This window comes from Peromyscus californicus, unplaced genomic scaffold (assembly GCF_007827085.1).
Source record: "Peromyscus californicus insignis strain IS unplaced genomic scaffold, ASM782708v3 Scaffold_9__1_contigs__length_137607984, whole genome shotgun sequence".
NCBI classification, from domain to species: domain Eukaryota; kingdom Metazoa; phylum Chordata; class Mammalia; order Rodentia; family Cricetidae; genus Peromyscus; species Peromyscus californicus.
This window is the reverse complement of record NW_026294617.1, coordinates 123,854,630-123,882,529: the sequence shown is the minus strand read 5'-3', so window position 1 is coordinate 123,882,529 and position 27,900 is coordinate 123,854,630. Positions and strand designations below refer to the sequence as shown.

The 27,900-nt window shown below is 36.7% G+C and overlaps 1 protein-coding gene across 5 annotated transcripts in view; it reads left to right on the top strand.

Moving 5' to 3' along the window:
* Spata1 (spermatogenesis associated 1) overlaps positions 1–27,900 on the top strand; it is a 40,148-nt gene that overhangs the window by 4,714 nt on the left and 7,534 nt on the right. For 3 of the 5 annotated variants that reach the window (XM_052730234.1, XM_052730233.1, XM_052730235.1), the window contains 12 exons: positions 657–821; positions 4,126–4,232; positions 5,389–5,506; positions 6,808–6,861; positions 6,952–7,129; positions 10,898–10,991; positions 11,531–11,603; positions 13,977–14,085; positions 14,668–14,793; positions 21,527–21,705; positions 25,000–25,098; positions 27,398–27,485. In XM_052730234.1, the coding sequence (XP_052586194.1) occupies positions 786–821; positions 4,126–4,232; positions 5,389–5,506; positions 6,808–6,861; positions 6,952–7,129; positions 10,898–10,991; positions 11,531–11,603; positions 13,977–14,085; positions 14,668–14,793; positions 21,527–21,705; positions 25,000–25,098; positions 27,398–27,485 (1,261 nt within the window). In that variant the 5' untranslated portion in view covers positions 657–785. The remainder of the gene's footprint in view (positions 1–656; positions 822–4,125; positions 4,233–5,388; positions 5,507–6,807; positions 6,862–6,951; positions 7,130–10,897; positions 10,992–11,530; positions 11,604–13,976; positions 14,086–14,667; positions 14,794–21,526; positions 21,706–24,999; positions 25,099–27,397; positions 27,486–27,900) is intronic. The other 2 variants (XM_052730236.1, XM_052730237.1) reach the window with 2 other exon arrangements.

The following is a 27,900-nucleotide window of genomic DNA, read 5'->3' as shown; positions in this document are numbered from 1 at the left end:
TAAAGACTAGTATTTTCAGCTAAAACAATTGTTTACATTTATTCTATGCCCTGAAATAAATGCATATGAGAAAACAGTTTTCATTATTCAGTGACCATTGATATAAATTCAGGCTTTCCCCATGTAAAAGTATATTTCTATATTATGTATGTATTTAACCCAAATTTTTGACCCATAAAAATGAATTGTTTAGTAAATAGTAAAATATGTCCTTGTCAAAAATCCATCATAATGTAATTACCAGTTTATTGTCCTTGACTGGCATGGGGCTCCATTGTAAGCTGAAAATAAAATGCATTTAATACAACTAATTTACTGAATTTTGTAGCTTAGTAAGCATACTCACCTTTGTAATCCTGTAACTGACAGTAGAGCTGTATCGTATTGTTAATGCCCAGCATTCCGAGAAAGTATCAAGCACATATTACTAGCTGAAGAAGAGACAACAATTCTAAAATTCAAGGACAATATCACTTCCACACCATAAGTTGAGGAAGCTGTCTATACATAGTGTATGTTTTCTTAGAACTACTAGCCTGCTTAGTGTATAGTGTCTTTTTAAATGAGAATAATATGACTGTATACATTTCTAAGCTTATATTTTAGGTTTACACTAATGCTTTTATGTTTTTCTTTTTACTCTTTGAACACATCAGAGACCAGATATAGCGGGAATGCTATCTTAAACCAAAAATCTATTTAAACATTTAATGCTGCTTAAATGAAAGATATATAAAACATCCAAAACTCCACCTGGTAACTATCCTATTGAGACACTGGTCAATATGTCGCTCAATCCAAGTCGACCTTCTTCATCAGAGGTAAGAAAACCATGTCTATCATTGGTTCTGAAAAAAGAAAAAATATGAATGACATAAAATGTTGGATGCTGATTCTACTATGATCCCAACTTCCCATATCATATTATCAGATTATTTGATTATGCTTCTTGCATCTCTACCATCTTTTCTCTTGTGACCAACAATGAATTAGTCTTATCACACTTTTTACTGTTTCTTAACTGGTGATGCCCTCCAGACCTAGTTTAACTTCTCTAGGACACAGGATCACTCTGGCTCATACTTTTGACCATTTGTCATCTCCTGCTTTGTTTTTCTTCTCTGATAAACAACAACCCTAATGAATACATTTTCCACCTAATCTTCCCTGAAGACTTGAGGAAGAATGTGCAAGTATAAGGGCCATTTTCACTTTAAATTCATGACCATGAGTCTCAAGTGGAATCTTTTGCTGGAAGGCATTCATACTATGTGTCACTTATTGACTTATTCTTTTGTACAAGTATTTTGTACCTTCTTAAACTACTAGCAACTTCCTGTTCTTTCTTGATCTTCCACAATCATACTTCCAATTTTCACAAACGTACTCTTGTTAAATTCACCTCTTCATCATGAAATTTATTACTTAATTCTTCTAAACATAATTGATCTGATTGAATACAACAGCTGACACCATTAATCCTTCTCTTCCTTGATAGAATTCCTTCACATTGCATCTTTTGTTTTGCTTTTTGAGACAGTGTTTCTCTGTATAGCCTTGGGTGTCCTGGAAGTAGCTCTGTAGACCAGGCTGGTGCTGTGGAATAATCCTTCTGTATACTGTGTGAATATATGTCTCTATGATTGGTTTCATAAATAAGCTGACTGGCCAATAGCTGAACAGGATAAAGCTAGGCAGGTAAGTCAAACTGAGAATGACGGGATGAGGAAGGGGCAGAGTCAGGGGAGTCACCAGCCAGATGGAGAGCGAATTGGACACACCAAATGGAATAGGAGTAAAAGACACAAGCCTTGGGACAGCCCATAGATTAATAGAAATGGGTTAAGTTGTAAGAGCTAGTTAGTAATAAACCTGAGCTATTGGCCAATCATTTATAATTTATATTAAACCTCTGAGTGATTATTTGGGAGGTGGTTGGGACAGGAAAACTCTGCCTACAGGCTGGCCTTGAACTCTGCTTCCTGAGTGCTGGGATTAAAGGTATGCACCACCTCCACCCGGTTCACATTGCTTCTTGCATAAATATTACCTTGGATTTTTTTTCCTGTCCATGGTTTTACATTTTGTCTCCTTTGTTGGATCTTCCTCTTCTTTACAACATCTCTGTAGTGGACCATCTCAGCTCTAAGGTATTATAAGTTCTCTCTGCTCTTGTTTGGTGGTATTCCGATCAAGCCTAGTAGATTTTAATACCAACTTTATATGGGTTTCATTTGTATCCCCATATAAGTCCTCCTTTGCAAATTCCAGATCATATAGACATATATTCAGCTGACTATTTGACATCACTGTTTGGATGATCACCAAGCAAACATCTAACAACATATCTGAAGCTGGTTCTTAACCCTGTCCCAGAAACTTGTGCTGCTTGCTACTTTTCTTTGATGATGGCACATCCTGGAGCTTGCTCTGTAGACCAGGCTGGCCTTAAACCCACAGAGCTATGCCTGCCTCTGCCTCCCAAGTTCTGGGAATAAAGGCTTGTGCCAACACCACCTGGCTTAATGTGTTCTTAAATGGTTAATGGTCTTAATGGAAGCATTGTTGATGAGTTATTTGCTATAAAGCCAGGAGTATAATATTAGAATAATGTGGTGATTTGTAAGAATAGAATATTTAACTTACACATTTAAAATATTCAATTTTTCAACCATGTTACACTTATAGAAAAAAATTACATGTGTTCCTTTTAAACATGAATATAGACATTTAATTCAGGAGATATTAATGTATTTGTTAAAGATAAGTTTGTAATTAACTTCATATTCTAACTAGAGAATAAGCTTTTAAATGTTCTGTTCTTGAAAAATCAGCATATGTCAAACATTTTAGTCATTGGTAATGTTTAATCCTCAAAAGTATAGGAGTGATTTATTTGGTTTATAAAACAGCTTAAGCAAAACCTTTATTTAGTTCAAGAACCAGTTTATCTCCTGTAAAAACTACTAATTTTAATAACAGATCTTATTCAAATGCTTTTAAAGATTTATCTTACTTGCATTTGTGTGTGTGTGTGTGTGTGTGTGTGTGTGTGTGTGTGTGTGTGTGTACACCATGAGCTCTCAGAGCCAAGAGAACAGTGTTGGATCACTTGACACAGGAGTTACTGACAATGTGGATGCTGGGGACCAAACTTGGACCCTCTGCAAGAGCAGCAAGTGCTCTTAACCACTGAGCTGTCTCTCTAGTCCTTATTCAAACTTCCAAAGTTCCCAGATATTTACTGTTGCAGTTAATAGTATAATTAGTTAAGCCCCTTGAATTTTAATGTGCAGTGGATATCAACCTTTGCTAGACTAAAGAACATGGGACTGCTCTAAGTATTGTTTTTGTTGTAGTAATCTAAATATTTTAATTGGAATACTAATTAGAGACATAAAATATGTCATGGATTAAGTTTTTTTTCTTTTTTCTTTTTTTAAGTAAATGGTTTGGTACAGCACAAACAGGCTAAGCTAACAATCAAGTCCTACATCAAGAATAGATTCTTCCTAGAACTCTAGGGAACAAACATATTCCCCAAACCACAGTATTAGCTTTTTGATTGACACTGTGAGGCTACAATCCCCAAAACTCTAAGAGGCAGACAATACACAAAGGATAAGGAATCGAAAATATAAGATGGAGTGAGGGATAGAGCTAGCAATAAGAAAACACCATCTCCATCTCTGGCTTATGATCAGGGTTTGGGGAAGAGGCCATGAGGGGACAAAAAGAAGCCCCAGAAACGGCACAAGGTTTAGGCCAAGGGATTGATGAGGAAGACATGGCTTTCAGGCAAAGTCAAAGAAGAGGAAACTTGAGGAACTAAAAGTCAAGACTGTGGGGAAGGGCCCCCTGACCACAGATGAAATTAAGAAGTGTGGCAAAAATAAGCTGTCCTTATACCAAAGATAGTAGAGAACCCCCTTTCATTCCTGTTTAAAATCTGAATTCTCTGCTCTAACATCATTTGCTACTTAAAGCTAGAATGAAGTTTTATCCTGGAGCCTGTTGTACATTGTAATAAACTTTTGTTGAAAGAAAGAAAGGAAGGAAAAAAAGGAAATAAATTAATTCTTTGTCTACTTTAGAAAAATTTTAACTGATGTTTTTCTTATTCAGTTGGTGGAACTTCATGTTTTTTATGTCCCTGAAGGATCGTGGAACTATAAATTAAATACTATTTCAATAGAAGTTATTAACAAGTTTATTTCTGCTGGATTTATAAGGCAAGTATTTTGTGGCAATGAAATAAGTTGTGTAAAAAAGAGAAATATGTTTTCTGAAAATTGAAAATCTTCTAAGTGGAAAATCTCTTGTCAGTTTGATGGATCCATTCCTAGTTCAGTAAATGCTGTTAATAAACAGTACTGTGTAATGCTAGTGATAGGGATCGGGAGTAGGGTAGAGTGATGAACAAGGTACCAGGTGTAATCCCCAGTACTGCAATACATACATAAGCTTTATATTGTAAACATTTTTATAGGAACACACATCATCTGGACATAATACTGCTACTGCCCAGAAAACAGTGTATAACCTGTTTGTTACTGAGATTATACACAAAAATAATTAACAGAAATGATCTAAAATTCAAAACCAGTTGAACTCTGAACAGTAGTTAAAGCAATATATTGACAAGGTCTTTATAATTGTTTAAAGGAATAAAACTGTAGGTATGTGTGTATATATGTGTGTGTGTGTGTGTTGTGTGTTATGTGTGTGTGTGTGTGTGTGTGTGTGTGTGTTTTCACATTCAAACAGACATGACACTATATAATCTAGCTCTTTGTTTTTCCCTTGAGGCTATCTCACCTCCTCAAATTCCCCATCACTTTTCCAGTCACATTGATTTCCTTTCTGTTCTAAAACACATTACATATAGTCATTATATACAGTTCTGAGCTGCTAAGATCACCTAGCAACTGAAAGCACATACCACACAGGACTAGCAACATGAGTTCAATTCCTGGGACCCACATAAAGGTGGAAGGGAGAAGCAACGCCACAAAGTTGTCCTCTGACCTCTACACACACAGTGGCATGCACACCCATACACAAATATAATAATAAATTCCATAACAAAGTTTTGTTTTAACCATAAACTTGGATATAGATTAGAAAAACAGATATTTCCTTTTCAATCCAAAAAGCACTTTTGTAATCCATATTCATTTGTACAATTTTAAAAGGCAGGTTTGTAATCATTTTTTGTTTTGAAAAATGCTTACTGGAAACCTAAAGTTCAAGACAGTGTAGGAACATAAGGCATTAAATTATATTTAATACATTAAATTAGTATTTACATTTGTAAGTTAACTGACTAAACCTGCTGATTCATTAATATATTCAAAATCTATGTAAAACAATGTCATGGTATTTCAGAGTATCTCCTCAACTTACTTTACAAGCTTTGAGGGAGCGCCTTGGTGAGTTTCTTGGTGTAGATGCTGTTGCAGAAAAATTTTTATTTCTGAAATGCATTGGAAATAATTTAGCTGTGGTAAGTTTTCTTGCTTTTTTTTTCCTTCTAAGTAAAGTCTACATTATCAAATTATGTTTCTTAAATGTTTATCAAGTCAGTTCCTTCACCTACTGTGAGATAATTTAGGTCAAATTCTAAAATGTTTGTAATATTTTATTTTAAACAAATACTAACATTTTACTGCATATAAAGATAAATATGGAGCCTGCCCTTACAGTGCACTCAGTGTAATGGTCAAGGTAAATTATGTAATATGAGTAAATCAAATGTCATATTTTATATAGTGAAGAAAAAGAAATTTTCCAGCAGAATTTGAAAAAGGTAGGTAGGAGACATTGAGGAAGAAATGATACTCAGACTTGGATCTTGAAAGATAACATTTGATCTTGAAAAGAATGAAGGGTGAAAAAAGATTCCTGATTAAAGAAAAGAGAATGATCAGAGGATTAGAAAATCAGGCAACCAAGAAAGAATGAATGATTATCTTTTGTTATATTAACTCTGTCAAAAAGTGGGGAGAGAGTAGAGAACCAATCATAAAGTACACTCTGAAGGTCTTGAATGCCAGATGAATATTTAATGATTTTTTTCTGAAGCCTTGGAGGGTTTTTTTGTTTGTTTTGGGTTTTTTTTTTTTTTTTTTTTGGTTTTTGTTGTTGTTGTTTTAAGATTTATTTATTTATTATGTATACAGTGTTCTGCCTGTATGTATGCCTGCATGCCAGAAGAGGGCACCAGATCTCATTACAGATGGTTGTGAGCCACCATGTGGTTGCTGGGAATTGAACTCAGGTCCTCTGCAAGAACAGCCAGTTCTCTTAACCACTGAGCCATCTCTCCAGCCCAGCCTTGGAGTTTTTGAGCAAATGAATAGCATGATTAAATCCTTTAATGAAAATTACTTTACCTTCATTGTGAAGTGGGAAGACATTGTGGGCCCATATTATAGCCAGTTATGTGATGTGAGCAAGTTACTTAATTCTTTATGCCTCTATATCCCTGTCTATAAATTAGAGGTGATGTTCATATCTGTCTCATGAAATTGCAAAGATTAACTGAGCTAATTTATATTCCTCACACAGAATAGTGCCAGATATACACTGATTCCCATGGAAATGATTACCATAATTATTATTAAGGGACATAGAATTTCTGTTGTTTGGTTCAGTGACTAGAAGTAGGATTGGATTCTATGTTCTCTTTGATCTAGCTGTAGTTACTTTTTTATTGATATGCTGTATGTCTTCCATAGAAAAGCACAGAAAAAGAATTGAAAATATTATCAAAGATTTAACTTTTTCTTATGTATTTAAATCTAGGTGAAGGAAAAGCAAGAATCAGAACTGAAACTCAAAGCATTTGCTCCTCCATATGTATGTATTATTATCTTAAACTTAACTAATTTTAAAACCTAAAGTGGATTTTGTTGGTTTTGACTTTTTAAAAAATTTCCTGTGCTTTAGGCTCTTCAACCAGAATTATATTTGCTTCCTGTAATAGATCACTTAGGAAATGTTTATTCAGCATCATCAACAGTTACTTTAGATGAACGGCAGAATAATAATGATACTACAGAGATTAATGGAACAATCCACAGACCAGATAGTGTAACTTTACCAAAGGATGACCCTGGAGATCCAGGTTTGTTGGAAAATACTTGGAAAGACTTTACAAATCAAGAAGAAGGTGATCTCAACTAAAATGGAGAAGGCAAAGAGTTTCTTATTCATAGTAAATTTGAGCAGCCAAGCCTATATGCAAATAAATGTTGGGCAAATCTAACCTTCAAATAGAGGGAAGATACAAGGAAAGCTGTAGTTCAGTTGGAGCTTTAAAATGTAAAGGTGTAAAGGAAAAACAATAAAATATGCTGTTAAAAATAAAGTAAGGGCTAGAGAGGCAGCTCAGTGTGTACTGTGCTAGACTTGCAAATGTAAGGACCCAAATTCAGTACATAGAGCCCGCATTAAGACAAAACAAAAGCTGGGCATGATGATATGCACTTGGACACCAGCACTGGCAAGTCAGAAACAGGCAAAGCCTTGAAATTTACTGCCTACCTACCCTGGCCTACTTGGTGAGCTCCAAGCCAGGGTAAGACCCTACCTCAAAAACACAATGGTAGGAGCTGGAGAGGTGACTCAGAGGTTAAGTGCATTTACTGCTCTTGCAGAGGACCTGAGTTTGGTTCCTAGCATCCACATCAGGCTGGTCACAAATGCCTTTAACTGTAGCCCAGAAGATCTGATACCCTCTTGTGGCCTCCATAGGCACCAGGGCTCATGTGTATATCCACACAAACACACATAATTAAAAATAAAATAAATCTTTAAAAGCACACTCAAAAGTAGATGGCACTTGAAGAAGGACCCCTAAGATTGACTTCTGGTTTCCATGTGTACATGTGTACATACACCCATACACACTGGTGCACCTATACACACATAGTCTCTTACATGCAAACAAAGTGACAGATAACCAAAATGCTTTAATTAAAATTAAATTTATACAAACAAAGCTGTTTAGAAAAATGTCAGTTAAACATTTTTATCATATTTCATGGGCTAAGAAGATGTGCAAAAAAAAAAAAAACAGGCATACTAAATGTAAGTGAAGTACATCTCCTTCAAATTCACGAAAGTATCCATTACAGCTGCAGGATATTGCTTCCTAAGTATATCTATTGTCATCTCAATTTATTCTACACCAGATGATATTTCAAACTTAACAGTTTCTGGAATATTTCTTGTGTTAATATTTAGTGTTAGTTGATGCCAGTAAGATAGATACTCAGTGAGAATCTCTATCTTGGCATGACTGTTCTTTTCATTCATGGCAATCACCTAAACACTAAGGGGGAAGAAATTGAAAACGTTCACAGTGAAATCCAGTATTTCTGAGTGCTTCAAGGTGGAGTGGTAATGAAGATGGGATTACTCTATCAAATTTCGAGTTGTGTCAGATTTCACACTCTACATGAATTATGATAACTGCATACAACTTTTTAAAACTTTGTGGGAATGTTGAATTACACAAATTTATAAAAAATGTGGTTATTTTGTATTTTACATTTATGTGTGTGTGTGTGTGTGTGTGTGTGTGTGTGTGTGTGTGTGTAGGTCAGAAAACAACTTGTGGGAATGAGGTCTCTCATTCCACCATGCTGGATCCAGGGATTTAAATCGAGTCGTCAGATTTGATGAGTGCCTTTACCAGCTAACCCATCTTCTAGCCTACAGGTGTGGTTCTTAAATGGGGTTAATTTTTTGGTGCTTTTCTAAAAAACAAAACAAAACAAAATCTCTACAATTTGAATGGGATGATTTAATGCATACTTGTTCTTAAAAGTTCCAGAAACTGCAGTGTGTATCAAGAATAAAGATTAATAATGATTGTGCTACTCAGAAGTCACTTGTCAAAATTTTGATATATGTTTTCCAAATATTATTGATATTATAGTTCACCTATGAAATGTTCCTTCATATAATCATGATATGGATGGAATTTTCAGGATTTAGTTAGTGGGGATCTGTTCAAACATTTAATACTATTATATTATTAGGAGAAAGGATAAGCATGTACTGTGAACTTGTATTTCTGGAGAGGTAGGTAAGGATTTAAGAACTTTGGACAAGCTTAAGAATTCAGTGGACAGTAGAAACCAACTGGAGTATTTAGAGTGACAGGATTGAGTTTCAGTTCTAGGAACACAAATTAGGTAACAATAAGAAGAACAGAGTTGAGCACTAAAGGCCTGATCTAGGAAAATGACAGTTGAGGTTGAAATCAGATTTTAAAGTCAGGGACTTCTAGGGCTTGGATGGTGTGCTTCCGCACTAAGCCACTTTAAAGAGGAGGAAATGGTGAAGTCATACCTGCTATTTCAGTGCCAGGACTTGAGTTGGATTTTGTTAAAAGTCCATGTTTATAGCACTGAACCAGAGGCATATTGAATTATTTAAAATGTTATACACACTGTTAGCACTCTGCATTGTCACATGCCATTCCTTCTTAAATTTCTCTTGCCTTTGTCACAAACAACTCACAGTTGCACAGACATTACATGTTGCTCTACTTTGTATTGATGGCACAAATGACAAATATGTGTCTTATACTACTATCAGAATGGACCCACAAATCTACTAGTTTTGCATTGTCATTTATTTGCTGGGGGTAGGTAAGCAGAGTGGTGTTTTACTATTACTTTTAAGCAGCTGTTATATCCAGTTTTTTTTCTTTTAACATCAATTAGATCATTTTGAAAAATCCCAGTTGCTTGACTTTGTCAATGTCAACTGGGAAATGTGGCTAAATTTAAAGTGATACAGCTTCAAGTGGAAAAAATGCTTTTGTTTGTTTGTTTATGTGTTCTGGTGTTCTGCCTGCATATATGTCTGTGCACCACATTCATGCAGTGTCCAAAGAGGGCAGAAGAGGGCGTTGGATCCCTTGGGATAAAAATAACAGGTGGTTGTGAGCCACCATGTGAATGCTGGGAATCAAACGCAGATCCTCTGGAAGATCAGTCCATGTTCTTAACTACTGAGCCATCTCTCCAGCCCCCACAAAATGATTTGACAAACTTTGTAAAGTGACTTTTAAAATATTAATTTGGCTCACTTTTTAAATACATTTTAAAATACTGATCTCTAGGAAAAATAATCTACATTATTGATTAGGCCCATGGATCTTTATAAATAGAGTATTAGTGTTAATAAAGACATATTTGAAAAATTACTATTCTTTAAATTTTTAAAGATATATTTATTTTTAAATTATTTTCTGTGTATGGATGTATTGCCTGCATGCATGTCTGTGCACCGTGTGTATGCCAGTGTCCCAGAGTCCAGAAGAGGACATCAGATCCCTTGGTGGCTGTAAGCTACTATGTGGGTGCTGAGAATTGAACCTGGATGTTCTGGAAGAATAGTCAATGTTCTTTAACTGCTGAGCCATCTCTCCATCCCCAAGAATTGCTACTTAAACAAAGGGAGATTTTTATAAATGAAAGTGTATATAAAAGTTTTCTTCTGTTTTTATACTAGCATTTTCTTAAATAGGTTTCTCAGATTTTTTCAAAAGTATCTTTAGACAAAAGGTTTTATGAAGACTAAGTCTGATAAAACATAACTTATTTCCTCTTTCAAATTCATGTTGCACATAAAAATACTGCAGTGGCATATGTGCACATGTCCGTGTTTGTGTTGGTGAGGGTGGGTGATCAGTTGAGTTCACTAAAGAATCTTTATTCATATGAACCAATACTTTGTGAAACTCATTCTGGAAAATGCATTTGTGTTTGCAAAGTTTGTGGCATAAGGTTATAACATACACATATGAGAACAATGCTTACTTGACTATTTTCCTAATATTTGAATTTTATTTGCCATGCACGAACACAAATATCAGCTGAGGAAAGCCAGACTACACAAAATCACCATGGGAATTGCGAGTTTCCAGGATCGTTGGAAGAGTCAAATGATTGCTTTGGGAACCTCAAAAGGTAATTAGTATAAATGGTGATTATACATATCCTAATCTTGAGTATAATGAAAAGAATGTGTTTATACAACAATGTAGATTATAATCTTTTCAAATTAAGCATCAATTATATAAGCAAAAGAATTATATTCACAAAATTATTATGTTTCTAAAATTTCTAATTATTTTTAACCTTAACATAGACCCATAGTGATGTCTTATTTTACTATTCACATTAGTTTGTGAGTCTGAAAGAAAATATACAGCCCAGTATGATTCTTCTTCTTATTTTTTTTTTTTTGGTTTTTTTGTTTGCTTGTTTTAATAAGAGGTAGGGTCATCCTATGATGCCCAGGCTGGCCCTGAACTCCTAGGCTCAAGTAGTCCTCTGCTTCATCCAGGGAGAAAGTTACAATGATACAAGCCACCCATCTGACTTTTAGGTTAACTTTAATCATTTTCAAAGTTATATTTGTGTTTATATAACATCAAAGTAAACATCCATGTATGAATATGTAGGTCAAGTTTTCATATGACTTTCAAATCTTTTATTCTTTTAAGTCCATTTCTTTGGAAAGATGGTAATGATGACGATGATGATGATACAACTATCAATAGACAGCAGGCCAAACAGGTATGATATTAACCTTAGGTACAGGCCTAATACTAATAAACATAATACTAATTTGACCTACAGATTAAATATCTGCTTTTATTTATAATGCCATAAATATATTGTTGTAATATCTGTAGTATCACTGGTGGTTCAATTTTTGTTTCTGCTTTTGTGAAGAAATAATATGCCCAAATAAGTGGGATGAAAATTTTATATACAACAGCTTTTTAGACCATTTTCTTAAATGCTTTCACTGTTCTTAAGGTACTCTGACCTTTAATTGGTGGTTGTTTTTTTTAAAAGGTAATTTGTAATTGAATATGCTGATAGATGTATTTCATTAACTCAGCTCTTTAGAACAGATTTTTTTGAGTGCATTGAAAGGGTATATAGTAGTGTTTCTCAGTTATTAGCAGTGTGGCTTTGGATCAGCTATTTCATGTGGCTAGCAACAATCTAAAAAAGCTAATGGACACTATTTACTTCATCAGTTTATTCTGAAGGAGTGAAGACATGGAGAGAATTTTGTAAATATCTGCAGCATGAATTAGGACGTTATTAAGATGCTAGATTTAGATTTAGTAATAGCTAACTATGAGCACTGTTCTCAGCACTTTACACATATGATTCATTTGATTTCCTTTCCCCTGCAAACAACAACAAAACCTTACGAGGTAGATATGATTATACATATTGATTGCTGACTTAATTGGATTGAAATATGCCTAGGAGTTAGTATGGCACATTTTTGAATGTGTCTGTGATGGTGTTTCCAGAGAGATAAGTGGTGAAGATCCTAAGTAGAGACACCATGCTCCAGCATGCTGGGTCCTGTACAGAATACAAGGAGAGGATGGAGGAAGTCCACTTGGTAGATGTTCTTGTTCTGTCACCTGTCCACTATGAAGTAAACAGCTGGGCCACATAATCATGCTGTTGTCTGTCTGCCTCATCACAGAAACATCAGTAATAGAGAGATCCAGCTATGGACTGAGACCACTAAAACTAGAGCTGAAATAAATCTTTCCTTCCTGCAGTGATTGTCAAATACAGGTATTTTCAGTGGCTGAGCAGTTCTCTTCTACTAACTTAACTCAGTGAACTCTTATCTTGGCCATTAGCCCCCAAGAAACACATTTCAAAGCAAGCTGTATCTGCTTGATAACCATCTCCAGTCCTCTATATTTTCAGTTTCTTGCTTTTTGGACCCTCTCATTCAAAGTGCTATGATCTATCTACCAAATCTTGCTCTTGGTGGAGTCCTATCCTTCTAGAGTGGAGCAGAGTTGACATTTCTATGCTGTCTATGTATAGTGTCTCTGTAATATAAAGTGTGCATCTGGCTTTGCTTCAGTGTGACCTCCTGACCACACTATGGGTTAGAGTTCCTATCTCCACACTTGCATGTAAATTGTAGGATTCTGTGATCTTAGGCTGTACCTATAAATTATCTGCCTTCCTTTTGTGATATTTAGAAGGCTGTATGGAGAAAAATCTAATTTCTGTTATGTAGAAACTTAAAATAAGCTGCAGAAAGAACAAAACAAAATATGAATAAGACTTGATTTATTTAAAAGTAGTAACTAGTATATTAGAGAATTAAAAACCTAGCAGAATTTAAAACAATTCAAGTTCTATAAAAGTAATGAGAGAAACATCAACATGGCAATACTTGAGTTACCTTATCAAGAACAGGTAAAAATATGAAAATGAAGAAAATTGAGGCAAGAGCTGGCAAGATGGCTCAGCAGGTTAAGTCGCTTGACACCAAGCTTTATGACACCAGGACCCAGTTGATGGAAGGAGAGAAATGAGTCCTGCAAGTTGTCCTCTGAACCTCCATAGGCATATACCATACACAAAACCAAGTATATAAATGCAAATGAAGGAGGAGGAGAAGGAGGGAAAGAAGGGAGGGAGGGAGGAGGGGAGGAAAGGAAAGGAAAGGAAAGAAGTTGAGGAAATAAAACACAGAGGAGGTTGAGCTTGTAAGAATAATATACAAAACAGTATGCTAACATTTTGAAAATGTGATAGACTCATCAATTTTCTTGGCAAGTATAAGTTATCAAAATTGGCAGGGTGAAAAAAATCGTAGCCATCTTAAAAACTTTAAGAAGCTATTATATTGAGCGACTAAAATCAGAAATCTTGCAGAAAATCACACTTAGAAAGATAATGAATTTTTAAAGCCTTTGTCTATACTGTCTTCATAAAATGTCCAAGTCATAGTGAAATGGAGAGACAAGAATATGAGGAATAATGTATAGCTACAAATGTAGAATTGGGAGTGCATTGCTATGTAATAAAAAGGCATTGCTGGTGTGCTTTAGCAGACACTGTGGACAAGTTTCACACTGCGGTTGTGTCCCTTCTCATGTTTGCTTACAGGTGGGTGACAAGGAGTACACCCCCCTACCAGATCTTATTGACTTTCCTTCATTGCCTTCTCAGCGAGTTTCTTCAAGGTTAATTGATTCCTCTTTGTTAAAAATTGAGAGTAAGTATTTGTAACATCGTAAGTATGGATAATTCTGTGTGAGGCAACTTAACTCTGTTAACAAGGAGTTATTGTTTATGGCCAAAAAGTTTCCATTTATGAGTGTTTTTTTAAGTTATGGAGGTGGGTGGTGGGAATGATTATACAACATTGTAAGTAACGCAATGCCACTTAACTGTATACTGAAAATAGTTAATGGCAAATTCTGTTATATATATTCTACTATAAATTATATATTATAAATTACATTAGTTTTATGTTGATTACAGTGTATATTTAGTCATGGGCCCAAAATAAATTTACCAAAAGTAAGAAAGTAACAAATAGAAGGATAACTTAACCTGACTACCTAGTTTCACACATCTATGTAAATGCAGAAGAAATAGACTATTTTATAAATCCAAGCAAATCAAAAGTGTCTCCTCCAGATTCTCCATAGTGGTAAGAGCAGAAAGAAAAACATCCGTTTTGAATAAATGTTATTCTGTTTATACACTTTCAGGTTTGTAACGCTTGTCTTTTGGGATAGGAGCCATCTTTTAGCTTTTCAGAATTGATGAGTATGGGTTATAATCTCTCTAGGAGAGAAGATTATTGAACAAATGAAACAAGTAAAGGAAGAAAGAAAATATCTGGAAAATATTAGAGAAGAACTAATTAAAAAAGTTGAAAAACTATTTGAACAAAATAAATCGAAACGATATCATGGTAAAGTTTATTGCACAGATTTTATACCTATAAAGAAAACTAACCCTAAATTCTACAGAATTGATACTTTCAGTATAAATAATACAGTTATAATTAATATTTGTTGTTTCACTTGTTACAGTTTAAGTAATACATAATTGAAGTACATTAATATAGAAAATCATTATTTGACTTTCATACAATAAATGCTTTGCATAAGGCTTTGTAAATTAAAACTCAAATATTTTTTGCTATCGAAACTCATTTTAAATGAATTCTTTCACTCATTTACTAAGTAAGTGTTTAAGTGTTTAGCATATTTAGACACTGTCATAAGGGCTGAGGAGATACTAATAGTTATGCACAATCAGGGAAAATAACCAAGTTAAGACTAACTGACACATTGTGTTTAGTGCTATTGTAGAGGATTTCACAGTTGTATATATAGAAATGTAAAGGAAGAACACTAGCCTGGGTGGAAGAAATCAAGAAAGCCTTCCAGGAGGAGCTGTTGTACTAGGACCCAAGCATACTTCTTGGCCCCATGCCTTCTCCCATGCTTTTCCCTTGTCATCAACTGATCCTTCTCCCACTAACTTCTACTCAGCTCACTGGGTTGTTTCACTGCTCTAGAAGCTATCTTTGAGTCTTTGAACTGCCCTCGCTGCTTAATCTGAGGCTATATGTGCCTTGCTTCTTTACTAATATGAATGAATGAGGGAACTTGCAGAGGGGGGGCATTTTCTTGCAATAGAACCAGAAGCAATATGATTAGAGCTAGTAGGAATGAAGGGAAATGTGAGCCAGGGTGAAGAAAGTGTTAGATAATGGTTTGAGAAATGATAATGATTTGAGAGGCCTTTATTTTGGGTTGCATTTGAGGATTATGAAGAAAAAGCCATATGTGAAATTAATTTATTTTAGAATTCTTAATTTATAGCAAAATACTAACAGTTTCAATCCTAAAAGTGACTGAAGGCCATAGACCATTTCATAATCTATGAAGAATGTGCTTAAGAATATTGAATTGTTACCTTGAAGTAGTAACTCAGCCCTGAGTAATGTTGAAAGAGTCAGATTAACACTGGGCTTGTCATGGGGCCTAGATTCTAACACTAAATCAGTCTTTTTTTTAATGGTTTTTCAAGACAGGGTTTCTCTGTGTTGTTTTGGTGCCTGTCCTGGATCTCACTCTGTAGACCAGGTTGGCCTCAAACTCACAGAGATCCTCCTGGCTCTCCTTCCCAAGTGCTGGGATTAAAGGCGTGCGCCACCACCACCCGGCTAAATGGAAATTGAGTCACTTTTTACTTCAAAAGTAATGTACACACAGACACACACACACACACACACACACACACACACACACACACATACACACACACACACACACACACATTCAGATATTTAGTGATCCTGCTGTGTGCCAAGTATATTAATTTAAATACTAAGGATGCAGCAGTGAACAGAATAGACCTGGACTTAGCCCTGCTATAAGGAATGTGCTTCCAAATGGTAAGGGACTGATAATAAAGAAGACAGTATCAGCTTTTTAGTGATCAGAATTTTAAAACTTATTTAAAAGAGCACAGTTGGGGCTGGAGAGATGGCTTAGCAGTAAGAGAAGTGGCTGTTCTAGATAATCCAGGTTCAGTTCTCAACAACCATACAACAGCTATCAATCACCTGTAATTCCAGTTCCAGGGGATCCAGTACCACCTCCTGGCTTCTAGGGGCACTGCACACACATGGTGCCCAGACGGGCATGTAGGCAAACAGACATACATGGGCATACGCACAGGCATGGTTGAGGGTAATGCAGCATGGGGCTTTAGCTAGAGTTCCCAGGAAGGCATTTCTGAACAGAGATACCCAAATCAAATTAATGAGGCAGGCATTGTAAAGAAACATCAGTGTGGATAAGAGGAACAGAAAATACCCAGGTGAAGAAATAAGGATGGCCTTGTGGTAGTCAGGCTTGAAAAAAAGGCCAGTGTAGCTGGAGCATGCTAAGTAAAGTGGAATGTAGACAAAAAAGAAAAAAATCAGAAAACCCAAATCAAAGAGATTGGGTTTTATTCTAAGTAAGGTTAGAAGCACTTGGAAGATTTTAAGCTAGGTAGTTCCATAATCTTAAAAACATTTTAGGACCAAGTATGGCGGCACACACCTTTAATCCCAGCACTTGGAAGGCAGAGGCAGGCCGATCTCTTGAGTTCAAGTTCAGCCTGGTCTACACAGTGAGTTCTAGGACAGCCAGGGCTACATAGAGAATTCTTATCTCAAAAAACAAAGCCCAACAACAACAAAGTAAAGCCTTGTAGTAAAGCTGCCATGTGCTTAAGCCCTAGCACTGTAAAAAATAAATTTTGAAAAATGAAGACGATAATCACATTGTGTGGAGTATGGTTTACAGGAATAGGGGGATAGCTCAGACCGTAGTGCAGCTTTACAAAGATGCCAGTGCTGCCAGCAACTGTAGCGACAGATGAAGCAGTAGAAGATGAGGGGGGACTGTGGAGGCAGTGGCACTAGTAGAAGCTGCTGAGATCAGGTAGCAGGCTTGGAGAGAGAGCTGAGTTCTGAGCTGAAGTTTCATGCAGCTATGGAACTGTTGTCAAACCACTTTAATGTAGAGGTTTTCATTATGTTTTCAGTTCTGTGATCATCTAAAAGAAATCAACACAAGAGCATTTTGGTGGCACAGACTTTATATTTAGACTCCCCTTAGTACTGAAATAAGTGACTTTTCTCAACAAGGGCCTCAGGCTTGAGGAACTGCCTGTGTTGGTGACTTTTTTCATGCTGTGACAGAATAGCTGACAGCAACCTACAAGAGAAGAAGGATTCATTTTGACTTGTGTTCAAGAAAGGATAGTGTCAGTTCCCCAGAAGGCATGTGGAGGGATCGAGAGATGGTTGGTCCAGGCAGGAAGCAGAGAGGTGGATGCTGGTGGATGCTGGCGGATGCTGGCTTTCTCCCCCGCCCCTTCTTTTTATACAGTTGGGATCCCAACCTATGGTGTGTACCACCCACATTCAAGATGGGTCTTCCATCCTCAATTAATCCTCTCTGAACACCTTCAAAGATACACACAGAAATGTGTCATAGGTGATTCTAAACCCAGTCACGTTGATGATGAGGATCTAACTATGGCACTACCTATAGAACATGAGGGAAATGTTTGGAGTAACTTTGATAAATGATAAATATGGGTCAGCTGATTCCATAGAACAAAGCAATATGGTGGCTGAATCAATGAAATAGCCTTACAATTTATCATATCTTTCAAAAATAAAGTAAATATATGTTGATGTGTATGGTATTTTTAATTTTAAAAAAATACTTATTTTTATTTATGTGCATGCACATACAACTGTGTGAACATATGTGGACACCTCCAGAAACTAGAAGATGGCATCAGATCCCCTGGAGCTAGTTAAAGTGATTATGAGTTTCCTGAAGTGGGTGCTAGGTGCTGAACACAGGTCCTCTGGAAGAGCAGCACATCTTAACAGCTGAGCCTTCTCTATAGCCTTGATACTTTTTAATAAGACTTTTCAGAAATTATGCTTAAAGAAAAACCCGGCTATGGTTCATAGATGTATCTTTATTTTAGTTTATTTCTAAGTGTCTTAGTTACTTTACTATTGCTGGAAAGAGATACCATGACCAAGGCAACTTACAGAATAAAGCATTTAATTGGGGGCTTACAGTTTCAGAGGTTAGTCCATATCATGGCAGGGAACATGGCAGCAGGCAGGCAGATATGGTACTGGAGCAGTACCTGAGAGCTTGTATTTGATCCACAAACAGGAGGCAGAGAGAGAAAGAGAGACTGAGCCTGGCATGGACTTCTGAAACCTCAAAGTCCACCCCCAATAATACACTTCCTCCAACAAAGTCACACCCTTGTCAAAGAGTTCTGCCAACTTCAGACCAAGCGTTCAAATATATGAGCCTGTAGGGACCATTCTCATTCAAACCACCACGAACATTCCCTGGCCTTCATTAGTCTTGTAGCCATATCATAATACAAAATGACTTAATCCAACTTTAAAAGTATCTATAATCTTTCACAGTATCAACACTATTTAAAAGTCCAGTCTCTTCTGAGAATCAAGGCAATCTTCTAAGTGTAACTGCCTGTAAAATCAAAAAGCAAATTACATACTTTCAATATACAATGACACAGAATATGCATTACCATCCCAAAAGAAAGGAAAGGGGACATAGTGAGAAAATACTGGACTAAAGAAAGACTGAAGTCCGTCAGGACAAACTCCAGATCCTGTATCTTTGTCTGATGTCAAAAAGCTTAGCTGGCTCATAGAATCTCCCACTCCTTCCAGCTTTGCTGATGGTAACAAACTGCTATCTCTTGGGCTGTTTCAACTTGTTTGCAGCTCGAAGCAGATATCCCACGATTCTGTCATCTCCAACAACTTGGGGTCCATTGCAATCCAAGATTCACTTTCATAGCTTCACTCAAGCCTCTCTAGGCATCCATGCAGTGACTCCTCTGCCACACACCTGGCCTCAGCAGCTTTCCTTAACCATGGAGGAAGATTCCACAACCCCTTTATTCCTGTATCCTTGACACTAAAACCAGAACCATGTGGATGAAGCTGCCATGTTCTTCTTGCTTGGGCCAGAACCTGGCTCCTTCCTTAACTACATCTGCATAAGCTTTCATTTGTAGTTTTTAGTTTGAGGAAATCCCTTGGGTGTTGTTTTAACTTCAGCACAAAGGCTGTGCCTTAATCTGGTACTTCAGCCAGCAATTGTGACTCTGAAGTTACTGGCCTGCTTCTCTGGCAGTGGCCTGGCCACTCAGGCCTCAGCCTCACAGGAATTCTGTTCCCACCGGCACAGGCTCTGCCTCTGCCGCTAAAGGTAGCTTCAACTAAATCCCTATCATTCTACTTATAAGTAAGACTTGAGATTCAAAGAATGGGGTGAAAACCTGCTAGCTCAGAGAGGTTGAGTAGCAACTAGCTGACCTCCCCTTGCTGGCATCTCCCAAAGAGAGAGTTCTTCTACTCTGCCAAACAAAAAAAGCCACACCACTCCAAATCCCTCCCTCCTCCACCCAATGTGTGTCTCTGTCTCTCCCAGATGCCTCTGATGCTCTGTGGTTACTTTGTCAACTAGTTGCTAACTCAGGCTCCTGACCCAAGGTTAATTTTATTTAATTAATGCAAATGGAGTTCACAGTGTGATCAACTATCCCCCAACACTTCCTTTCACAGGTTGCAGAATTAGCTGAAGGCACCCCTCCCTTTTTTCATTTAGTATTCATTTAGCATCAGGCCTTTCTTTAAACTTCTCATTTCCTTGAGCACAGGACTTGGCTCCAGCATTACATTCCCTGTGCTCTTTTTTCCTCAAACTTACATTTTGTATTTTTGCCCCACTTGCTCTTTTCCTTGTTGATATGGATGAATGGTCACTAATAGCCATGTGACACTGTCATTACTATGTTGTCTTGAAATTTCTGCTGTCAATGTTAGTCTAAAACTTTTCACTTTAACCTCAGGGAGATTCTTAGGAGAAAGGCAAAAAGCAGCCACTTTCTTTGCCTAAATATTACAATAATTGTCTCTAAAACCTCTTGAGCTGGGCCTCCATAGTCCACATTGCTCTTGTCACCACTGTCCTCCAAATTCCTACTAGGATGGCCCCTTAAGCCCTGCTTATAGCATTCAACCACTTTCCTAATCCAAAGCCCCAAAGTCAACATTCCACCAACAAGCAACATGCTAAGGCCTGGCACAGCAATACCCTAATCCCTAGTACCAACTTCTGTCTTAGTTATTTTTACATTCCTGTGAAGAGACACCAAGACCAAGGCAACTTATAACAAAAAGCATTTAATTGGTGGCATCCTTATAGCGTCAGAGGGCTAGTCTATGATCCTCATGGCAGAAAGCAGAGCAGCAAGCAGACAGGCGTGGCACTAGGGCAGTAGCTGAGAGCTCACATCTGATACACAAGCAGGAGGCAGAGAGAGACTGAGCCTGGCATGGGCTTTCGAAACTTTAAAGTCCACTTCTCTCACCCCCAGTGATACATCTCCAGATAAGGCCACACCTCCTAGTCCTTCTCAAAGAATTTTACTAACTTCAGACCAAGCATTCAAATATAGGAGCCTATGGGACCATTATCATTCAAATCAATGCACTAAGTATGTTATTATCTAGCAAACATTTCTCTCAGCTTTAGGTATTTATAAGTCTATAAGAGCTGAAATAGCCGGGCGGTGGTGGCGCACGCCTTTAATCCCAGCACTCGGGAGTCAGAGCCAGGTGGATCTCTGTGAGTTCGAGGCCAGCCTGGGCTACCAAGCGAGTCCCAGGAAAGGCGCAAAGCTACACAGAGAAACCCTGTCTCGAAAAACGAAAAAAAAAAAAAAAAGAGCTGAAATAAAGGAGAGAAGGAAAATGTTTTAAATTGGTATTTTTTTTTAACTCTAGGATCCTTTCTACCTTAAAACTTCAATCCTGTAACATAGTGGTTCTCAACCTTCCTAATCTTTGACCTTTAATATAGTTCCTTATGTTGTTGTGACCCCTCAACCATAAAATTATTTTTGTTGCTATTGTAATTTTGTTACCATTATGAGTCATAATGTAAATATCTATGTTTTCTGATCATCTTAGGTGACCCTGTGAAAGGGTCATTCAGCCTACAGGTTGAGAACCACTGCTTTAATAGTATCCACCTAACTTTTGTAGTTTGTTTTGTTTGTAGCCTGTGATAGCTGGAAGAAAAAATACTTTGACACCAAGAAAGTCACAGCGTCATTGGAGGAAGTTTTAACAAAACTTCGAGAAGATTTGGAACTTTACTATAAAAAGCTCCTGATGCAGCTTGAAGCCAGGGAAATCAAGATGAGACCAAGGAATCTGGCAAACATCTCAGATTCTAAGGTACTGTAAACTGTGCACCCTTCCTCTAGAAAAGTCCTATGCAGGAAGCATTCTTTATACTTGTATTACTGTATTTAGGATTCTCTGGGTTACTTGTAGCAAAACTTGCTTGGACAGTAAAAAATAAAGTCCCTGGCCTGCTGTCACAGGAGAGCTGCTGAGGAGGCAACAGTCAGAAGATACTGTCTCTTAGGGCCTTGGTGCTGTTGGTATTTCCTCCCTGTCTGGATTGTTGGCTTCAGAAGACAGCTTTTTTCTAGTAACAGCAGTAGAGTTGCCAGTGGCTAATAGGATCATATGTTCTTAAAATAGGAGAGAAACCTGGTCCATAGTGGCTGGGTGTTCTGAAAGAGGGTCACTGCAAGATGTAATTTAGGCTCTGTGGCAGCAGGGAGGAACAGTTTCTATGAACTGAACCTCCAACAGCCGAGCAAAGGCTTATTTATTGTTACATAAAAGTTGTTCTTTGGGTAAACAAGTTCCTCACATGAAAGCCCCTGATATAATTTATGTTTTCTGAAGGAAAGCATCACACCCCTACCACTTTAGTCCTTATTGTGTACTGATTGCTGCAGTACCCAGTAATTCAAGCCCTCTAGGTGTGCCAGGACAGTCTTGTGACGAAAGTTATGCAAAAGCTGCTTCAGAAAAAAACAGCTCTATAGCTAACAGAAAACAATCACTGTTTTCCATAATGATTTCTTAAAGGCCAAAGTACTTCTAGAAAATAACTAGTCATTCTGATACTTACTCTAGATACAGTGAAAAACAACTGTTTCATTGTAATGTTAATTAATCCTAGATACAACGATTCTACTAGATTCCCTACTACACAGAGTCATGAAATATAAAAATCTTTCCTTTAGCCTAGTTGAGGGTTAACTAGGCAAAATGCTGATTCAGTAACAATTGCCAAGGAATGCTCTGGCTGTCTTAGGCTAATTAGCTTTACAAAGAAATAAATAACAGATAAACAAAGGTAAGGTGTGATAGTTTTTAGTGGTGCTCTTACCCTGCAAGGAAGAGTCATGAAATATAAAAATCTTTCCTTTAGCCTAGTTGAGGGTTAACTAGGCAAAATGCTGATTCAGTAACAATTGCCAAGGAATGCTCTGGCTGTCTTAGGCTAATTAGCTTTACAAAGAAATAAATAACAGATAAACAAAGGTAAGGTGTGATAGTTTTTAGTGGTGCTCTTACCCTGCAAGGAAAAGTCATGAAACAAGACAGAATCCACTAGCAAGAGTTTTATTAAGACAAGGAGAAAGGGATAGATGTGATCAGGCCTGCAGAAGGACATGTGTTTGAAGAAGGGGGGCAGGGAAACATGGGGCCTGCCTTTTTAAGAGCCAGCTCACACCTGCACACACAGGCCCATGTGGCTACTCCACACATGCGCATAGATCACTTGCTCATGCCTCTCAATTTGGTGACCACACAGCCATGGGGCATGGATTAGTAGGACGTATGAATAGTAAGATGTAGGAAATGACTACGTGTCCTACCAGGGCATGTGCGACCATGGGGGTGTGGTTGTGTTGGAATTTTTATCAAGGTGCTAATAAAGCTCACTGTAGTCATGTGGGGAAAGGGAGTTACAACACCCACAGAACTCAAAATTACTGATATTCTAAAGAATTTTTCAAATTATATGAAATTTTGATCAACTCATTTATTTTGTTGAGATAGTCTAATCTTACATCGCCATCAAGAGTATCCTTTATTGTATAATTCTACCACATAACTAAATAGGCAAAAATAAATAAACCCAGGAGTCATTTAACATTTTTTTGTTAGATTCACCTCACATATTTGAAAGATTTAAAGATATGTTAATTATGAAAATGACTTCACTTTAGACATAATGAAATAGAGAATGTTTACTACTTTAGATAAATTTAATATAAAACCCAGATAGGCTAAAATAATTACTTACTGTTGTTGTACCCGTTTCTCGAAACCCCCAGAGACCACCAAGGAGCCGGTTTCTGATGCAAACACATAAGGGTCCTTTTATTCAGGTTCAACCTGGGCCACCATACAGCAGATGGAAGGAAATGTGGCAGCGGCCACGAGCCCAGGTGTAGAGAGTTTTTATAGGGAAAAACCACAAGCTGGGAATTGGCAACTTGGGATTGGGTAGAAGGGATATTGGGGCAAGGTGATTTTTTTAAACTATTGGTCTAGACTTTGGGCGCGAAACTACATTTGAAACCATTGGGTTGGACTTTTGGCAGGGAACCACAACCTGCTGAATAGGGTTTTCTGGACTGCTCAGCAGGATTATCTAGATATCTTCAAGGGCCTTAAACTGCAGACAGAATGTGTGCAGGAGGATATTGCTCTATATCCGTTAGAGTTGTCATGGCACGTTCCTGAGGTCCTTCCTGGAACTGAATACAGCAGGTGGTCTGAGATAGTGGCCCTTTCCCTAAGATGGAGCCCGTAAAGTCAAGTCTAGACCTTCACAACTATATTAGTCAATACTGTTTTATCATAGTTAATATGTTTACTTTTTTATTGGTTCAACATGAGACTGTTTCACAAAGAAAGTTTAAAATTCTTTTTTGTTGTTGTTTGTTTTCTGTATTTTGAGGCGGGGTTTCTCTGTGTAGCCCTGGCTGTCCTGGAACTCACTCTGTAGACCATGGTGGCCTTGAATGCAGAGATGCACCTGCCTCTGCCTCTGAAGTGCTGAGATTAGAGGCAGATGCCACCACTGTCCTGCATGGAAGTATAAATTTCTTAAATAACTTCTTTATTAAAGAGAACTGAACTGAATAAGTTTTTCAGGAAAAAATATTTTTATTTTTAGTATATTTTCTTATATAAGAGTTAAATTATTACGTATTTTTAAATAATCCTAATCTGATTCAGCTAATAAAATACTGTGCTGAATTCTAAGTGTTTGCTAATATATTCATGTTAATAGTGTTAATGATGTTAACATTGATGGTTAGTTTTACAAATATCAATTTTGTTTCCTGAAACGGGATCTTACCCAGCTTGGCCTCAAACTTGAGATCCTCCTGCCTCAGCCGCCTGAATACTGAGATTATAAGTATGCACCATGATGCCAGGCTCAGTTTTTAAAAACAGTAAATGACTAGAGGTAGAACAGGAGAGACAGTCATCCCTAAAGCACAAGAATCAACAGAAAGGAAGGTATCCAAAACAATGTTTGCTTTCTGAAATGGGTTGTTTTCATGATTACTTAATAGTTTATGTTCATAAGGTCATTTATTCTAAATACTCAAATATTATACTAAATAAATGATTTTCTGTCTCACACAGAATTATCTTATAATCCAGATCACTGAAGTACAGCATGCAATTGACCAACTTAAGAGAAAATTGGACACTGATAAAATGAAACTCATATTAGAAGTTAAGGTAATCTAAGTTTCTCTTAATCAGATTATAACATTCATCTTGAAATAAAATAGTTTAGTATTTTAACCTTGAATGTCAGTATCATAAGGGTAGCTGGGACTGACTCTTTTTAAATTAGTACCTTAACAGTAAAGAACATGAATGAAAAAAATGTGGGAAGAAAACTAAACATTATAAAAAAGATGCATGTTATAACAAGGCCAAAGAAAAATTAAGTAAAATTTTACTAAAAGTAATTAAAAGTTAAAGGACCATGTGAGTCAGTACAATATGAACAGAATAACTTTAAACATGGTTTTCCTACATTTTCAGACATTCATACATCTGACAAACCTCCAAATAAGCCCCTAACTCTCACTTGATTTGTTTCCCTTTCTTGGGTAATTATTTCATTGTTGTTATTTTCATACATATGAACTGTGACTCTTCTGCTAGGTGTTGAGTCTCCTTGGGAACAAAGACTGCATTAATATAAGCTTTATTTCTCAGTAGGAGCTTTTCTATACTGAGTGTCTACTAGATGACTTGGAGCATGCTTAGCTTTTATAAGGTGATATATAGTTGTATCATAGGAATACATAGGAACTGTATCATAGGAATCTCTAGAGCATGGATGCCTTTGTTGTGGTTTCTATCTCTGTGTGGACATGCTGTATTATTGCAACCTGGGGGTTCTTGCAGCCCATTGTGCATGATAGACAAGTACATCCCCACAGAACTACAACCCTATCCCTAGAAATTAAAAAACTCTTTTGTTGAGTTCAACAGAAAACAAAAAAAGACTGTATATTCTTTCATTAAAGCATATATACATAAAACAGGAAAGACTGGCCACAGAAATTCTCCATTCACTCTTTTTCCAGAATAGCTGCATGGCACAGAACAATTATTTTCCAGAATTAGCACTGACCAATAGAACTTTCTAGAATAAAGATATTTATAACTCACCATTGAATATGGTTGCCACTACCACCTAAGGATATTAGGCACTTCAAGTGTAGCTTGTATGATGAAGGACCTAAATTTTGAATTTTATTTACCTTTAGTTAATTTAAATTTACTACTATCTACTACACTGGACAGTGCAGTTCCAGATGCATTTCACTTCCCTCAAGGCTTTCTCAGCACTAGGATGTTTAAGACTTAAGAGAACAAGAAAAGAACAAAGGATAACTTCAATAATAGGAGTTAAATATTAAATAGTGTGCAATAAAAAGTTTGTCCAGTGAAGGAAACAATATATGTTCAGTATATGGAGAGGAAGCCAAAGTCAAGACTTGTACACCTGAGGATAGTGGGGATGCAGAAAGGAGTATATCCAACCTTCAGTTATGACTTCCTCTGCTTTCTTCTGGAAAGCATGCACGTTAGATTCCACCTTCTGTATAGATTTTAACTTTATTCTTGTGACTTATGGCTTAAACCTAAATGGTAATTTAGTTTTAAAGAAAAGAAGTTTTCAGCTTATGGACTGGAAGAAAAAATCCTGTATTTAACCATAGTGCCTAGAGGATATATAACCAATAATAAGTATTTATTGATTTCTGAATGAACCACCTAAAATATTCCCACCAATACTATTGAGAAATAAGAGGCAGAAAATCAAGCCTGAGTGTGTTGCAACCATATTTACTCAAGGTAGTGAAGCATAAGTAGTACTTCTAAAAGTTTAATGGTTTATCTTAACAGGAGAATTTGTTTAAAAATGCAGCATTTGACTCCATAAACCCAGGGAAGCCTGAGATTCATTATTCTTAACAAATTCATAGGCAGTGCTAATGCTCTTGATCCATACATAGTATATGGAATACAGGTGGCTGTTCCAATCTTGTAGTTTAACACTCTGAGCAAAGTACTTAGCCTTTGGTTGGCCTTGTTTCCTTAATTATGAAATGAGGAAAATCAAAGGTTTAAGACCCTTTGAAGCATTCTGGGCACAAGTGTATCCTATTAAACGTCTTAACTATCTATTCATTCCCTAAAGAGTCTTGTATTCAGGATCCTGTTATCATTTGTTTTACTTGTTACACATTGAGATTGTGAAGCCAAAGTAAAAAGTAAAGTTCCTTTTATTCTATATTTTGAGACATTTCAACTGTTGTTTATATACTCACAACGGACATTATTTCATGCACATCTGGCTAGATAAGAATGCCTATTAACCAGGATGTATAACATGAATTTACTGCAGTAGTCTAGTAAAAGTGAAGGCATGAAAGGTAAATGAGAGCAGTTCCCACCATGACATCCTCTGGAATGCTGAGGTGAAGTTCATTTCTGAAGGCACCTCTCTCTGCAGATGAGAAAACAAGCAGTTTCAGATTTACAGACACTGAAAGCCGAACTGACACAGAAGAAAATGAGCTCATCTTTCAAATCTCCACCGTGTAAGTCCATCTAACTGACCTCTTGAAATTTTAGAGAATGATTGGAACAAAACAAGCCATTGTGTTCCTTGGCAGTGTTTCTTATAAATCATAAGGTTGATGTAGCAGTTAAAGAATAAATTTACTTTTTGTGTAGGTATTGCAAATTATAGTACAAATCTAAATAGTGGCTGTTTACTTTGAAGATTTTGAGTCTATTACCTATTTTACAGTACTACATTTTATAATTTCTTATTTTTAATGAACTTAAAGGCCAGTATGATGGTTAAAAATAATGATTAGCAAAACATACAATGTTTTAGTAAATACCAGTATATTTGCCTAGAAATAAAATTTTGTTAATCATATTTCAATTAAAAACAACTGCATATATAGGTGTATGACAAATTTGTGACTAATAATTTAATTTGTACTG